General features: G+C 35.9%; 2 protein-coding genes across 8 annotated transcripts in view; one reads left to right on the top strand and one right to left on the bottom strand.

Annotated features, from left to right (window-relative positions):
- The window catches only part of ANKS1B (ankyrin repeat and sterile alpha motif domain containing 1B), a 1,261,968-nt gene that overhangs the window by 324,848 nt on the left and 919,135 nt on the right, over positions 1-17,985 (top strand). For all 7 annotated transcript variants that reach the window (XM_025401059.1, XM_025401058.1, XM_025401057.1 and 4 more), the window contains one exon: positions 9,699-9,842. In XM_025401059.1, coding sequence (XP_025256844.1) covers positions 9,831-9,842 — 12 coding nt within the window. In that variant the 5' untranslated portion in view covers positions 9,699-9,830. The remainder of the gene's footprint in view (positions 1-9,698; positions 9,843-17,985) is intronic.
- FAM71C (family with sequence similarity 71 member C) lies at positions 14,796-17,154 on the bottom strand. Its single transcript, XM_025401112.1, has 2 exons — positions 16,120-17,154; positions 14,796-15,620 (listed from the first exon to the last, which is right to left on the bottom strand). The coding sequence occupies exons 1-2, from the start codon at positions 16,732-16,734 to the stop codon at positions 15,510-15,512; spliced, it is 726 nt and encodes a 241-aa protein (XP_025256897.1). The 5' UTR covers positions 16,735-17,154; the 3' UTR covers positions 14,796-15,509.

Raw genomic sequence — 17,985 nt, 5'->3', positions numbered from 1 at the left:
AACTCTCAGACACAATGAATGGGAGTGTAAAATGGTACAAACACTTTGGAAAACACTTTAGCAGTTTCTTAAAAAGTTTGGTGCATTTACCATGTGACCTAGCATTTTAGATATTTACCCAAGAGAAACAAAAGCTTATGTGCACTCACAGATTTTAATGTGAATCTTAATGGCAACTTTACTCATAATGACCCTAAACTGAAAACAACCCAAATGTCCATCAATAGATGATTGTATAAACAAAACTTTGGCATATCCGTATCGTGGAATATTACTTTGGATTAAAAAGGAATAAACTACCGATATGCAAAAATAGGAATGAATGTCAAAAACATTATGCTGAGTGAATTTTACTAACATGGAACAAAAGTTTGTGGTGAAAAGATAGTGTAGGGTAGCCTTGCAAGGTAATTTTCAGACAATTTTAAGCAGATGTTTAGTGTTAATAAGCTTTGTAGAAAGCTTATGCCAAACATGAAGTACATAGGCTGCCATATTGTGGCAGAAGAAAAGATTTCTGGGGCTACCAGTAGGGAAATATTGGTATGGAAGGGATGCAAGGTAACCATTTGTGGTGATAGAAATATTCTGTATCTTGATTGTGGTGGTGAATACACAGGTATATAGATTTAAAATGGGTGCATGTTATGTATATAAATGATACTTTAATGAATTTTATTTTAAAACAAGTAAACTTTTAGAAAAATGTTATTTGTTCATATAAAATGATTTGTCATGGAGGATAATTTAGTTTTCCCAAAGTTATACATTTTGTCTTCTGTACTGTCTTGTTGAAAAAAAAGGTTTAAACTTTCCAAGGTGACTTTAACATTTTTTTAAAATTAGCTTCTGTGTATTGTGCATAAAATTGGCATCAGTTTAGACTTAGCTCTTTCTAATATTGTACTAATAAACACTATTAATTACTAGGTAAGGGTCAGATATATGAACAAAAGTTTTGAGAGATGATAAAAACATTCAAATTGATTGTATATAAGTAGACTAGCAAACAAAATATGTTCTTCTTTGAAGTTTCCTGATGTTATGCAAAGGATGTCAAATATGTAAACAGCAGGTGGGAATATAATGTGTTGGAACTAAGTGTTTCAGAGGAGTTGTAATGTCTCATGTACTATTAAAAAGAGAAAGACTCTCCTTACTTTATTCTTCAATATTTCTTGCAACTAAAACGATTGCTTTAATAGCAATTCTATCCTTCAATAAATGTGAAATACATTTGGCACTGGCAAATCCTCAAGTTTAAAATATCACCATACACAGTAACGTCATTTTGGAGTGCAGATACTAGGAGATGTATTCAGTGTACTCATTGGCATCAAGTCTTGTTTTTCTTCTTCCTTTCTTTTCCTTGCAGATATAAATGCAGTACAGGATTCACGGCTAACTCCAAATTAATCTGAGAGAAATTTTATTTTTCAGCAGACTTAAATGTTGCAGCTTTTGTGAATTTTACTAACGTGGAACAAATGGTTGTGGTGAAAAGATAGTGCAGGGTAGCCTTGCAAGGTAATTTTCAGACAATTTTGAACAGATGTTTAGTGTTAATAAGCTTATAGAAACATATTTGACAATAGGTTTTCTGATCATTGCTAATATATTCAACTGTGGCATGTGATATCTCTCCCAGGACTAAATTTAAGATGATAGAGTCTGTTCCTTTGTGAGTAATATAAACACTGACCTATCATCTATTTGATCATTAATACTATCATTGCTTTGGAATAACTGAACCAGCTTAACACCTCACATTTTCTTCTTCTTGGTGCCCCACTAAGCCCTTAGATCCCTAATTTTAAAAGATTGTAAAAAGGAAAATATGATATATCATGCTATTATATAGTTGTTGCCTTTTAATTTGACAAAATAGTAGTTCTCATGTAAGGTCTCTTGTGTAATGAGATTGGCTATGCAAGTTTGCAGATAAGATGTATCCCAGTGTGAAATTGCTTGCGTAATAAAGAGGAGAAGAATTTAAAGAGCTAATGAAAACAGTCTGTAGGGAAAAATAGACACCAAGAATTCTATTCTTCTTGGTGGAAGGGGAGATGAAAAGCTCACTTCTACCCAATTATCACCATAAGGAGAAAAAATATTAATAGGGGAGGAAGAGGAGTTCAACCATGCAATTTAATGCCCATTCACCTCCACTATAGAGTTTGTGGTAAAATCTAAATTGTGTACCAATGGTTGTCATAAATGTCTTCTTTCATGAAATCAAATAGATGCAGAGTTCTACATTACTTTGAATGTGGGATGAAGACTGGGAGCAAATGGAGTAAGAGAAGAAAGGACATTAAAATCTGGGTTATAGTTAAATTGGTTCCTCTTAGAACTAGTGAAAATGTTCACACTAATAAAACATCTATGAGGGCAAGCTGGCATTCATTCATTCATTTACTCTTCATTCATTTTCAACACATACGTGATGAACCGTTCTTCGATGTACTAGCCAAGTATCAGGCTTTGGTAGTTAATGCAACAGGCATCTCTGCAATCATGCAGCTTTTATGGACTAAGGATAGGAGATACTGAGCCAAAGTCACTCAGTAACTATAAAATTATCATTGTGATAATTGCTATAAAAAAGCAGGACACTGTGAAGTCATATAAGAAAGGAAATTAATCTTGATGGGAGCCTCAAGAAGGCCTTCCAAAGGAAGTGAATTATATTTATACCTAAAGCACCAGTAAGATTAATCCTGATGAAGACAAACAAAGGAATTTATCTGTTAGGATTTGACACAATAGCAAATAACAAAAACATCTAAAATGATAATAATGGCTTAAAGAGAAAGAGTTTATTTTATTCCCACTTCCAAAGCCTAGAGCTAGGCAGTCCAAGGCTGGTAGGGATCACTTCTGTGAGGAACCCAGGATTCTTCTTTTTTGTTGTTCAATTGTACAGGTCGTCTAGTTCCAAGGATACTTCATGGCCCAGGACAAATGCTCCAGCTCCAGCTATTTCATTAGCATTCAATCAGCAGGAAGAAGAAGGGGAGGAATAAGAGCACACCTATTCACTTTAAGAGCACTTCTTATATCCCATGGTTATGACTTAGCCATGTGGTCACACCTAGCTGCAACAGACACTGGATAATGTGGTATTTATTGAAGAAGACATGTGCCCAACTAAAAGTTGGAGTTTTAGTACTATACAAGAATAAAGGAAGGTGTTACTAAAGACAAAAGGAGGTGGGGAGAATGTATATTGGGAGATGACTAATAGTCTTTGCCGGAGAAAACCGTATGTGCTAAGGTAAGGTACAAGGCAAGAGGAAGTTTGGTATACTGGAGGGAAAGAGGGAAGCTCAGTGTGTTTAAACATTATGGGCAAAGGGGAGGAAGAGTGTTAGTGTTCCCAGACCAAACCGAGAGTTGGGCTGCTTATTCTCATGGTCCAATAACAAGATGCAGACAAATTGGGAAAGAAGAGATTTACCTGTAACCAGGTACAGGGAGAAGGCTGGGGAAAATATCACCAGACCAAATCAAAATTATGAAGTTTTCCAGAGATTATATACCTTCTAAGCTGTATGTTTACCTGTAAGTGTGCATTCATCTAAAGACATAAGTGATTAACTTCTTCTCATCTATAACTAAAGTCTGAGTCCTTAAGACCTTCCTCTGGAGCCTCAGTAAATTTACTTAATCTAGATGGGTCCAGGTACCAGGGGTGATTACCCTTATCTTGTCTCCAGCTAAATCATGAAGATTTGGGAGTTCCTTTAGACCCCAATAAAACTTGTGTGTGGAGGTCTGGGAAGTTCCTTCAGACCCCCAGTAAAACCTGTTTAATACTAAATGGGTTCTGTTAAGAATTCCTTTGTTATTTCATCATGCTTCAAGGCCCTGGAAAGGCCTAGGCAAAACTCTTGGTGGGCTTTCGTTACATTCCAGCCTTTGTATAAGGGCTAGTGGCTCTATCAGCTTTAAATATTTAACTTAACCACTCGGTCAGTGCTGCAACAGTTGTCATGGAGGCCTTCCTGTTCAGCTGTTAATGAGACCTGACCTGCCAGATTAGTGGCGCGATACAGAGGGAGGTAGGGGCAGATCATGCATAGCCTTTTGGATTGTATTAAGAATTTTGAACTTTGTCAGAGGAACAATGAAAAACTATTGAAGGTTTTAAGGAAGAGAAAAACATGATCACATTCTCATATGAAAAAAAATATTTCTCTGATCACTGTGGAGAACAGGTTAAAGACAACGTTGGCAATACTTAGAAAGTTTAGGCCAGGCACAGTGGCCCATGCCTGTAATCTCAGCACATTGGGAGGCCAAGGCAGGTGGATCACCTGAAGTCAGGAGTTCAAGATCAGCTTGGCCAACATGGTGAAACCCCATCCCTACTAAAAAAATACAAAAAATTAGTCAGGTGTGGTGGCAGGTACCTCTAATCCCAGCTACTTGGGAGGCTGAGGCAGGAGAATCACTTGAACCTGGGAGGTGGAGGCTGCAGTGAGCCGAGATTGTGCCACTGCACTGCAGCCTGGACAATAGAGTGAGACTCCACCTCAAAAAAAAAAAAAAAAAAAGGTAAAGGTACACATACTCTTTGGTGTATATAATTTCTTATTTATGAATTTATCCTGAGAAAGTCATCAGGCAAGTAGAGTAAGTATTACAAAGTCTGGAAGTATAACCACTGAATGTTTGCAGTGGGACCGAGGCTGGGAAAGTTTCACTCTCTCATGTATAATTTTTTATTTTGAATGATTTGTTTTACAATAAGCGTGTGTTACTTTAAATTTCCTTGAAAAATCTATAAGTCAATTTTACTTTAGAAAACAAAGGCAAAAAAAGGCCTGTGGCAATGCTATAAAGTAGTCTAGATTGCTAACTCATCCCAGATTGTTGCCTTTTGCTTTGATCACCATTTCTGTTATTTCCTCTTTCCTGGAGTCTGCCTTTTGGCCTGGTCCCTTTGCATTGACAATCTTGAACATCTGTTGTCCCCTTGAAGAGTTCTACTAATTAAGGAGATGGCTTCCATGGTGTGGTAGAAAGACAAACGGACCTAGAATTAGAGGACTTGGATTATAATCTGGACTCATTTGTAGGATGATCTTGCAAATCGAGTAACATTTTGAGCATCAGTTTTTTACACTTGTAAAATAGGGATAATTCTGACTCTATTTTATTGGGCTATTCTATATCTGAAAGCATTTTATAAATTATGGAGCACCATTATCTATCATTGTCATATAATTTACACACACACACACACACATACTGCCTCACAGGGAAATTCCATTTCTTCAATGTTAGACTGATATAATTATTCTCAAAAGTGTTTTTCTTTGATTGAGCTCAAGTTTGTCTCCCCACAGTATATTATTGTGACTGTTTTTCAGTTTACGACAACATAGACTTGGTCCAGCCTTCCTTTATTACCATGTAATAACCAACAAAGCAAATGGATTCAAACTATATAGATTTAGGTCTATTTTTTATAGTAGAATTTTCACATCTTCTTGGAACTTCAGGAACACACTTTGTTCTCCAGTGAAAAGTTTGAACAGCATTTGGAATAAAGGAAACCATCTGAGGTTAAGTGTGTTCTGGTGGCTTCTTCCCATATATAATTGAAGATTATGTAGCTTGATAAAATATTTTCCTTCAAATCTTTAACTGTAAAGAAATGAAGTAAAAATTATGATTTTACACAGCCAATTTATATGCTGTCTTTAGGGGGCAGTGCTAAACCACTGATACGTTTCTTCATTTCTGCTAAAGCTACTGGTAATAGTTAATATAAAATAAAGCTAAAACGGCAATCTTGATATTTGTGATACAATTATACACACCCCTTAATATTAGTAAAATTTTCTAGGTAGTCAAATGAAAATGATAATTTGAAGCTCATTTATTCAGTGATTCATTCAATAAATATTTATTGCTTCATTATGCACAGCACATTGTAGGAGATACAATGTGAATAAGGCAATGTTTTCTTTCAAATAACTTACTTAACAAGGGTAAATAAGCCACACTTGTGTCTGTGTACTGTATTTGCACAAGCACACAGTGTGTGTGTGTATACAACTCTTTTAGGGTAAAAAATAAAATAACAGTACTTACTGATTGTTATGTGCCAGTCTCTGTCAAGCAATTAATGTTATCTTCATATAGCCCTGCAAATAGAAATTATTACACTATGTTTTCGGATAGGGAAACTAAGGATTAATAAGATTATGTGATTTGCTCAAAGTCACAAAGCTTGGAAGTGGTAGAGCTAGGATTTAAATGTATATCTGTTTGAGTTAAAAGGCAATGCTCTTTGCCACTATAGCATCTATCAACTCAAGGTATCTGAAATACCAAATGCAAACACTTGCACAAAGAGCTAGAGACAAGCAGAAGAACGTGATATCATGCATGTTTGTGGGAAATCTGGAAAATTTTAGGTAAGGGACGAAATCTGAACTCTATTTTGAATCAGTGGGATTATAAGAAAATAATAAAAATGATAGTTAATACTTATTGAAGCTGTGTGTATCAGGCACTTTATATTTATTACCTCACTTAGTCATCAGGAATAAGCCCTGAGAGAGGTTCCACTGTATTGTTTTCCATTGCATTGATAAGGCAAGAGAGGCTGACAATGGTCTTATCTGGTGAAAATCATACAGCTAGTGAGGGGGATATTTGGAACTTGAATCCAGAACTGTCTAATTTTAGAGCCCAGACCCTTAACCACTACAATATGCTATGCAGACAAGTAAGGTGAAAGAAAGAATGAAAGCATAGAGCATGATTAGGCAAGGGTAAACAATTCCACCTGGTTATAATCTGAGGTGAGTGTAGTGGAAAAGTAAAAGGGCTAAAAAATCATTTGACTATAGAACCTTGAAGCCAGATTAAGGAATTTGGATATCATTTGCTGTGAAATGGGAAATAGTTGGAGCTTTATGAGCAGGTAAGAGAAATAAACTTTTTTTTTTTTTTTTTTTTTTTGAGGGAGGAGAAAGAGATAGAGGAAGTTCCCTGTGTGATTGGATTAAATCATTGTAGCACCATTAACGAAATAGAAAAGAATGGATTAATCTAAAATGTTGACAATTCTTGGCCAGCTATCAATGTTGATGGTCAAACTGTTAGCTGATCATGAGTTGGTAAAGGAGATACCTTTTTGATCATCTTATCTATTCCTGTCAACAACTTTATCAAATATATATAGATATATATATACACACACACACACACATACACTCTTTCAGATTAAGATTTTAAACTTCCCTATATATATATATATTTTACTCAAAGGATCTGTAGGGTCAAATATCCCTGTGATAATTACCTTCTATTATTGATTTGAGAAGTATTTATGAAAGCATGGGCCACTATGTATCAAATTGCAGAAATTTTCACTCCCTGTCACAGAAGGCAAAATGCTCTCAGGAGTATACTTGTGTAACAGAAACATATTCACCAAATATACCTCTTTTATTTAAACTGCAATTATTTACATCAGTGTGGTTTTTCAGTATATTGTCTTTTACAGGGTATTGTGCCAAAGGAGTGGTCACAGAACATAGTGGTGAGGGGAGAGTAGGCTTTGCAGCCCCCTAGTCTGGATTCAAATCCTTTTTCTACCACTTGCCAGCTTCGTGACCTTGGGTTTTCCTTGATCTCTCTGGCCCTTAGTTTCCTCATTTATAAAGTGAGAGGAAAAATATTTGCCTCAAATGGCTGCTGTGTGAATTAAAATAGTTAACAGACAATAGGCCAGTGATACTCCAAGTCACATTGTAAGTTCTCAGTCTAACAGTTATTATTATTATTATTATTATTATTATTATTATTGTGTTTTATAGACAGTGACTGATTGGGGGGCAACTTAATTTCATTGCTTCTTAGTTACTGACAAGTGATCAAGGGAAAGTTAAAATGTGAATGCAGAAAACAAATTCTTTTAAATAGGAGGAAAAATAAAATCTTATATTCTATTTTTAAAAGCAACAATTTTGGGGGCAGGATGCTATTTACAATCCAATATGTAGAATATATTTACTTGCTTTAGTAATCATGATCTGTCAATGTTGTTCTGAACAGTACATTCAGAGGGCCTTTAGACAATTTATTGTATTTCTTTTTATTTATGTATATACAACTTTTTTAAAAAAAATTCAGTCTGCTAAGTATTCAACAGGCTCTTAGAGTATGAAAGTTTTCCTCAGTTTCTGCAAATTTTCATGCTTTATTTCTTTGACCCTCCCATCTCTACTCTTAATTTTTGGAGCTCCTGTTGTTCAGATGTTAGAGGTCTTGGTTTGACCCCTAGTTTTCTCCCATTTTAAATTCTTTTCATCTTTTCAGAAATTTTGTCAGATTTTTCTAACTCTTGTATTGGATTTTATGTATTTCATAACTTTCTGTTCTTGTTTCATGGCTATAAATATCTTCTCTCTGAAGAGACTATTTATAATTTTTTTCTCTATATTTATTTTGGTGTCTGTTAGAGGTTTTTCTCAAATATATGATTCTTATGAGTGGAACTTGCTGAGAGGTTGGCTTCACAGTAGAGACTAATACATAGATCCCACCATTTTCCTGCTTATTTATAGATCTTTTTTCTTGGGAGTTCTGTTTCTACAGAGAAGAGTATTCTAGTTGTTTATCTGGGGGTATAAACCTTGCTGCCATGTTGTCTAATGCAAATATGGTAAGGCACTGAGTAGGTTATGGATCTTCATTACTATATAGATATTAATTCTCTTGTTTTTGGAGACTCGGTGTATCTATACTCTTAGAATTCATAATCCTTTTGCTTCAACTTCTCCAGAAAAATAAACCTCTAATTTCTTGCCAGTGGTGAAGATTTAGTTTCCTGGCTGGGTGAAAAGGAGATAGGTCTAGGGGTATAATTCTTTCTGATATTGAGTTTCATTCTGTGTCTGCCCCACTGACACTTATACCTTCACAGGTAGCCAGTCCTTCCAATTCTTTCCACATGAAGGTACTTTGCTTTCAGTGTTCTCATGTTTGCTAAGTCAGGTAATACTTACCCACCTGTGATCCAAAAGTTACCTAACATTATCCAGAAGTTTTCTTAATATTGTTTGTTCATCTCTCCTGTCATTCTTATTTTTATGGTGTAAACATTTTTATAAATGTTCTACCATCATTTTAGTGAGATTTGGGAGATAACAAAGGAAAATATATGTGCTCAATATGGAAGTCTCATTATGAATTTTAAAACTGTTACCCCTTTTATATGTATGATATAAAATTTTATGAAGTTTTATTTTGGTGGCATTCTGAACAAACAGGTTTATCAGGAATTCCCATTTCAGTAAAATATTTTCCTGTTAGTGCCCTGACTGCATTTTTCCTTAATTTTATGCCTAAACCTAAATTCTCGATAAACCATAAGATTTTTCTCATTTGTTGCTATTCAAATATTTTATTAGGCCATTATCATGTTCTATTCTTCATTATGAACTTCATATATTATTTTATAAGCCTTTCACACCCAGTTTTTTCACTTTTAACTTAAGTTGGACTATACATATTTTTGTCTCAGTCACAGGGCACAACCATGTAACTATGGTTAAAAGTGAGCTGACTTGTTTACCAAGATATACCACGTGTCATTTACAGAATTTAATTGGTGTTAAGATATCTAAATATCATTGATATAATATATTGATATGATATAAATTTAATTTCAGAGAACCTCATCTACAATCAATTTGTCACCAGGAGAAGTGGAAGAAGAGGATGATGATGAAAATACGTGTGGGCCATCAGGACTTTGGGAAGCATTAACTCCATGTAATGGATGTAGGAACCTTGGCTTCCCCATGCTTGCACAGGTAAAAGTTTGCTTTTATTAAGGTACAATAAAACAAAAATGGTTGCCTATGTTTTTAAGTTAAAATCTCCCTCCCCTTCAAAAATCAAATTAAGATCTTGTTTACTTCGTGGTTTTTCTCAAAGTCTCAAGTAAAATGTGCATATAACTTAGTGTGTAGATGTGTGCATATGCAGAGACATAATTTATGTAAAAAATTAATATTATTTAGTTTGGTTATAATGCAGAAAAGTTGTCTTGTTTATGAGGTTTTAATATTTTGAATCCAGAAATATATCATTTTAAAGAATGCTATTTTAAAAAAGTAACTAAAAGTTATCTACAGATATAAGGAAACATATTATGGCTCTTTAAAAGCATAACCAGTGATTATATTTTTCTCATCACAATGGAACATTGTAGAATAATGTGAATGTGTACTTCTGAAGGTTTTGGAATAAAATCCAAAAATGAAAACGGAACACTAAAATATTGACTATTAGTTTCAAGTCATTTCATATCATTAAGTCTACTTTAATTCTATAGTATCACCTTCAGGTTCCTGTTGAATGTTGTGAATCATATGCCCTTAGAGGAGTTTCAGAAATGGCTAAAATATTCCAGAGATAGGAAATTTGAAGTCATGGTGAAAATGTCTCTGCACAATAAGTAAATAACTTAATATGAAAGGGTATAATGGCAAGAGGTTAATTACATAGAATGTGGGTGGCGAAAACAGTCCAGGACAGAAAAGGATTCACAGTACTTATCCAGAAAAGCGTTACATCTCAAAGATATTTTCTTTTCTGTCACAACAAATACAAAGCAATTATGTCTAAGAAACCATCACATCTTCCATATGTCTGTATCATAATTTGATCATAGCCACTCAAATTTCAGTATTAATTTATTGTAGAAAGCAAAGTAGAATATTCAAATCAGTATATAGTACTTAAAAAATCTCTTCATAGGACTTTAAGACAGTTTACTGTAACCTTTACAGAATTGTTGTCGATACATACTAAACTGTGAGTTCCATAAAGGTAGAGATTCAAACTTTGATGCTCAGCATCTGCAGTCTAACGAGTAGTTCCTGGCAAATCAGAAGAATGCGTTGGATGTGGTGTCTCACACCAGTAATCCCAGCACTGGGAGGCCAAGGTAGGTGGATTGCTTGAGCCCAGCAGTTCAAGACCAGCCTGGGCAACATAGTGAGACCTTATCTCTACCAAAAATACAAAAATAAGCCAGGCGTGGTAGTGTACCTCTGTAGCCCTGGCCAGTCAGGAGGCTGAGATGGGAGGTTGAGGCTGCAGTGAGCTGTGATCACACCACAGCATTCCAGCTTGGGTGATAGAGTGAGATCCTGTCTCAAAAAAGAAAAAAAAAAAAAGAAAGAAAGAAAATAAAAAAAAGAAAACAAAAGAAAAAAAGTCTTCTTTATCAAGCAAAATCTGATGTATATAAAACAAACAAACAAAAAACACCCAAAATATAATTGGAATGAAGTAATAGTTGACTGAATCTCAGTGAACAAATGTGTATATTCTAGGGTGTCATGTCTTCACTTAAAGATTTTACATATAGTTTTTTACCTCATATCTACATGGGTAAAGGGAAAGAAAATTAACAAGCATATGTTGTATTTTATTAGCTTACCCTTATCTGCTTAGCAGTTTATCAATAATTAAATGTTTTAACCTATTTTTCCCCTCATAAAACTGTGTTTGTAAAAATGCATTTCCTAACCACTACTTTACCTTATATCTTAAAAAGAATTATTGAAACAAAATAAAGTATCAGGGTATTTACTGTAATGGCCAGATGACTGCAGATCAAAAACTGTCAACAATATGACTGTATCTGATTTTCTACCACCTTACTAACATTTTATTAGGCTTGGTAGTAACTTGCTTTTGGTTTACAATTTTTAATATTAGATTTGTTTTCCCTTTGGCCATTTCCTTGGTGAAGACTGGTATTGTTCAATAAGTTTATTAATTCCTCAGATGTTCTAGTTACATTTACCACAAAATCTTTTCCAGTCTGCAGCTTTCTTTTTGTCTTAATTTGTATGTGTACAAGTGCATCATGTAATTTTTAAAAACTATCCAATTGATTAAGCTTCTCAGTTCTATTTTTCATTTAATTCGTCTTATCTAGAACTCCCTTTAACATAAATTTCAATTATGGCTTTATATTATTTTTTGCTTGTTGATACATAGTTTCCTATGACTTTCCATTGAACAATAACTCACATTCCTCTCGTTTTTATCCTTTTGTTTTGGCTTTACTTCTGAAGGCTTGGTTACTTCTGCCTTTCTACTTTTTAAACCACATGACTCAGTGTTGATATTATTCATTATTAAATTAAAACTAGTAGCTGACTTGATTGCTTGCTTTATAAAATCTGTATTTTGAAATTACTATGTTGAGTTTAAAAAGCATCTCTATTGGGATTTTGATTGTTACTGCATTAAATCTATAAATGTATTTGAGATGCAGATTTTTTTTTAACTGGATTTAATCTAACAAACCAGCAATAAGACTATTTTACTGATCTTTCTCTCTCTATAAATTTTTCTTTTTTTTTCAGACGGAGTCTAGCTCTGTTTCCCAGGCTGGCGTGTGGTGGTACGATCTTGGATCACTGCAACCTCTGCCTCCCTGGTTCAAGCGATTCTCCTGCCTCAGCTTCCTGAGTAGCTGGGATTACAGGGGTGTGCCACTATGCTTGGCTAATTTTTGTATTTTTAGTAGAGATGGCATTTCACAATATTGGCCAATCTTGTCTCAAACTCCTGGCCTCAGGTGATCTGCCCACCTTGGCTTCCCAAAGTGCTGGGATTATAGTCGTGAGCCACTGTGCCCAGCCACTCACTATAAATTCTTAAGAATGTGTGTGTGTGTCTCTGAATATTATTGTTTAAGGGCTATCCTTTAGCATTTATATTAGTGTGTGCATATGTGTGTATATATATACACATATAAACATGTTTTATGTATATATAACATGTTTATATATGTTTTATTGCAAAATATATTAAATAATTTTTATAGTTTTGCAATTAAAATATACTATATGTAGCATATTTCTGTGTGTATATATAGTATATTTTTACATATATAGTGTATACACATACACACATACACAATTTGCAACATTTTTGAATTCATCTGGTTTTTTAGTTTATTACCTAGGATTCAACCATCTCAACCATTGACAAATGGTAATTTTTAAATATTTTCTGTTATTATAAGTATCATCTAAATTATCTCTTAAACTTTGATTACAAGAGATGAGGTACCAGGATATGTATTGTTTTAGAATTTTAAGAAAACTGTTACCTAGGAACAGGATCTGATTGATGGTAATAAGCATCACGATTTGTAATGAGAAGCAGATTGAAATATTTACCAAAGGAATATACAATTTAAAAAGAGACTGAGTCAGATTGAAGATTTAGAGAAGAGATACAAAATGTGCAGTGCTTTTAGCAATGATCCCTTCTGTGATTATCAAGGTACTACAATGTGGTAAGCATGCTGACAGTCCTTGAATACAAAGATAAAGTTGGTCTCTGTTAAGAGTTGGCAATATGTTCATTTTAAAGCCTCTTAGGGAGTCTCCAGTATCATATGATACTGGACTACATACCACGTGAACAACAAAAATTGTTTTATTTTAAAAAGTTTTTCATTTGACATTATTTGCTGAAAAGTGATTTATGATTAGATGTGATTTCTCAGTAATGTAACCTTGAAATTCACAAAGCTAGAACATCTAACCTGTGAAATGTTTTTCATATTTTGAAGCCATTTTTTCGGGTCTGAAGCACTTTTGGAGACCATTAAAAATCATTAAGCCATAAGCGCTGTGAGGGTCTACTGGTAAACTGCTTCCTTACAATATATACAGGAACCTTTGGGATCTGTACCATTAGTACAGTACTATGTAAAATTTTATATCCCCAGATTTATTGGATTGGAATAAATTATATTTCGCATTTAGAGCCCTTGATTGGATCCAGCAAACATGTATCAAATATCTTTTATATTCAAAGCATAGTGCTCATCAGAAACATTAGTATTACGGAAACAATACAGACTTAATTGGGGGCCAGGTTGCCTATACATTCTGGTTCTGGATTATCAAACCATATGAGGTATTACTTTAGACTAAAGCAGATTTTTTACTTGAAAAATTAGAATATTGGCTAATCCCATGGATGTGGATCTTGCAATTCTAAAATTATCTAATTTCCAGTTTTTTTCCAGATTATGAATTGATCCTATATTAGGTGTTGTTTTATTTTTCTGTCTCCAAGAATAGTAAAATTGGAGAGAATCAGCTAAAAGATGAGTGCTTTGAAATTGTCTTTCTGTTGTGACTAGATTGAAGTTTGTACAAATTCATGAAAATTTAGAATTCTAAATAATATCAGGGGATTAAAATTATTGGGAAGATACTAAGAAGATTTACTGTAAATAGAGCTTTTATGGGACAATTGCAAAGCAGTTAATTAAGATTTAAGAATGGAAATCAAGAGTGAAAAGACTGGGAAAATTAAGCCCTTTCTGGAAAGTATGATTAAACTCAGAATTTGTTTCTCAACACCACCATTTACACAGTGCCTACTATGTACCAGATATTATACATGTATAATCTCAAGGTGACCATTTAAAGAAACAGTCTACTAAAAGTCACAGTTAATGTGTGGCAATGCTATGATTCAAACCTGGAGCAAGAGAGAGAACGAGAGAGGGAGACAGAGTGTGTGTGTGTTTCTGGGTTCTCATTTTATATTTTGGAAAATAGTTTTAGAAGAATTCTTCTGATGTAGGATCATATCTTTGAGAGTAATCTTCAACATTTTATTCTGTCATCTATTAATTTTATGTCATCTATTTATTTTTTATAATAAAAAATGTAAAGTTAAGGGAATGTTAAAAGATAGTTTTCAGAGCCTGATCATAAATTGCTATTAGTTTTATTGCTACCCTTCCTGTCAATAGAGCATATGTTATTAGAGCAGATAATATGAGTTGATGGATTTTATTATGGTGAATCATGTTGCTCCCCTCCACAGTCTTAGGTGAGATGTCCACCTCTGCACCATGTGTAGTACCAGACTTTGAGGTTATTACTGCAGAGTCAATCCAGCTAGGTAGAGACCCTCTGACTTCCATCCCATTCACTCATGTGGCCTCATCCTGCAGAGTTGAGATACTGACTCCCAATGCTGAGTGGCAGAGAGTCAGTCTTTGAGGAGCAGAGAGAGACTGACAAGGCTGTTGCATTGACAGTCTCTCTCTGCTCCTGTAGTCACCACATTCATGCTGCTCTCTAGGGAGAGGCCAGTAGCACTTACTGATGTGCTTGAAGTACCCTTTTAGGACAAGAATGTCTATGCAGCCCTTGCTGTAACAAGATTAAGACATAGAAGCACCCACTATAGCCATGCTGGCTATACTTCCTCCTGGACCTTTGAAGGCTGCTTTTGCCAGTGCTGTGTTTCTCTTCTGAGCCTGCAGACTTGGTTGCAGCCACATCCATGGCACCTGCGGTGGTGCTTACTGTCATCACTACTGTTGTTGCCACCCTGCCCCTTTATCAGGCACTATAGGTTTTATGACTGCAGGAATGTGTGAACTCTTGAATGTAGTATATGTGGGAGGTATGTTGGATTCATATCTCTATTGTATAATCATAATAGGTGGACCCAAACATTTCAGCATTCATGTGAAGTCTACTGATTCTGAATTGCTCCTTCTCTTCACAGAACTTCATGGCATATCCCTAGGGAGAAAACAAATAAGCAAAAAAAGTGAGACCAGCAAGATCTCCTTTCTCTTCCTGTAGGTAAACAACAAAAATAAAGTATTGCACATGTACACAAGCATGTTGTGTTGCCACCAATGTATATAAGTGGCAATCGCAGGGAGACATGTCCTACAACATATCAGCCTACCTAGGTCATAGTATGGGTTTCAGAATAGACTGGTCAGGATGCTTTGGATAGCATTACAACATTGGATATAGAATGAACAGCTGTGAATATAAAATGAAAAGTTGCTGACAGCTAAGAAATCTCTGAAATTCAGGTTTGGGGAACACTGGAGAAGCACTAGGAACCTCCTCAATGTGCCATGGCCTCCAAATGGAAGCTCATTTGGCCTTCAGACCTTCCAAATGCAATGCATTTCCCAGGTGAGCTGCAACACCAAAGGCTCTACAGGACCTTTACCTGCTCTCCCCAAAAGCATCCTGGCCCCATCTAGTCTCTGCATAGACTCACCACTGGGCTTCTCTGCACTTCCTCAAACACAGATGAGTCTGATGTGCTCCCAGCTAGGATAGCTTTGGTACCACTGTAAGCCTCCACTGGTGGTCTCAGGATGTAAACAAGGTTTTCCCAGTGAACAAAAAGGTCTTCACTTGCATCTGAGGGGGGACACAGCTGAAGATAAAAAGAGCGGCCAGTGGCAAGCTTCAGGTGGAGCTGTTTTTTTATGCTGTTGTGGATGGTTATTTTCACAAACATCAAGGGAAGCAGTCTGGTTAGTTCTAAGATCTCTGCAGGCGGAGTATCTGTTTTCTGGGTGGCAGGACCACACCTGGCGTTGTCACAGACAGCAGCTGGTCGGGCCAGCAGCATGACATCAGGTAGTGTGAGGCAGGGGCTGGTGCGAACAATGCCCACTGTTACCATTCGGGCACGGTTGTGCACATCCATCACTTCTCCTCTTTTGCTGATCTGGATAAAGTCGCTCTCAAACATGGGTGCATACCTGAATATAGTATACTCGCCTTTGTACAGTTGCCGCTGAAGCTTCCCCATGGAGGTATTAAACATGCCCATTGCGGGGCTGCTTTGGGCAGTGTAATACGGTAACATACACTGCTCCTCCATGTCTTTCTTTTATCAAGGCAGTTCCCAGCAGCTGCTCCACACCTTCCTTAACATGCCTTAGTGAGCATCCTGTTTCCTTGGCCACTCTGGCAGGTGGGCCAGCAGTTGTGTTTTACAGGCTTTCTTTTTTGTCCCCAAATGACTCAGAACAGGGTGGGGTATTGATTGCCAACTGCTCAATGCCAGAGACAGTTGGTCCCCTGGATCCAGACTGTGCCCTGTTTAGTGCATGGAGCTGTCAGGAGCGCAGATGTTGGAGCCCTCGTGGATGTCCAGGCACACAGATGTCAGTGCTCATTTGGGAGGGACTTCCATTTGAGCCTGATATTCCACTTCACAACAACCTTTGCTCTTTGATTCCACAACCTGAACTGGCAGTCCCACTGCTCTTCTTCCCAACCTGAACCATCCGCTGCTGCTAAACCACCCTGCAGGACCACTTTTATCCTCCTCTACCCATTGTGACCTGCCCCATCACACACCCCTTTGTTTCTGTCACCCAACAGCCCCTACCTCAGGGCAGGGACACCACCCTCTCCACCCCACCCTCAGCCCCACCACTCTCCACAGCTCAGCAGACCACTCTCCCTGACCCTCCACCCATCTGGGGACCTTAATGCATTCTGGCAACTTGCTTTCAAAAAGGTTAGAGGTAAATTTTCTGTGAGAAGCAAGACTTTAATATACATTCTCTGTCAACTCTTTTATCCAGCTCCTCTAGTTGTAGACATTTATTTTAAAGAGAGAATTGAATACATTGGTAAACACGTTAGTACAGGATGTTTATCAATGTTTATTGTAGAGTAAAAAATTATAAACAGCATTAGTGTCTTACAATAGGGGATTGCTTAAATAAATTATGGAGCCTTCTGTGATGGGAAGTCTACAGCCCTAAAAATGATTATGTGGTTTTCCTATTTATTGACATGAAAAGATATCCCTAACCTTTTTTTTTTTCTTAAAGAAAAAGAGAAAAACTGATTTCAAACTCATAGTATAGGTGAGATTCAATTTATGTAAGACCATGTGTATGTGTTTGTGGGTATGGAATTATGTTCAGTGAAATGTTTAAAGTTCTTAGATGTAACTTTCATTTTCTTTATAATTTCTATTTTTATTGGGAAGTTTATTTCTGTTACCAGGGTAAAAAGCTATTTTATTAGCAATTTTTTTTTCTGTTTCTACAGCCATGATAAATTTTATGTTTTGACTCACCCTCAAACTGTTGATGCAATTTTTAAACTTTTACCT

The sequence above is a fragment of the Theropithecus gelada genome, chromosome 11, assembly GCF_003255815.1.
Source record: "Theropithecus gelada isolate Dixy chromosome 11, Tgel_1.0, whole genome shotgun sequence".
In the NCBI taxonomy this organism is placed as follows: Eukaryota; Metazoa; Chordata; class Mammalia; order Primates; family Cercopithecidae; genus Theropithecus; species Theropithecus gelada.
The sequence above is the reverse complement of the archived record's forward strand: the minus strand, read 5'-3'. Positions and strand labels throughout refer to the sequence as shown.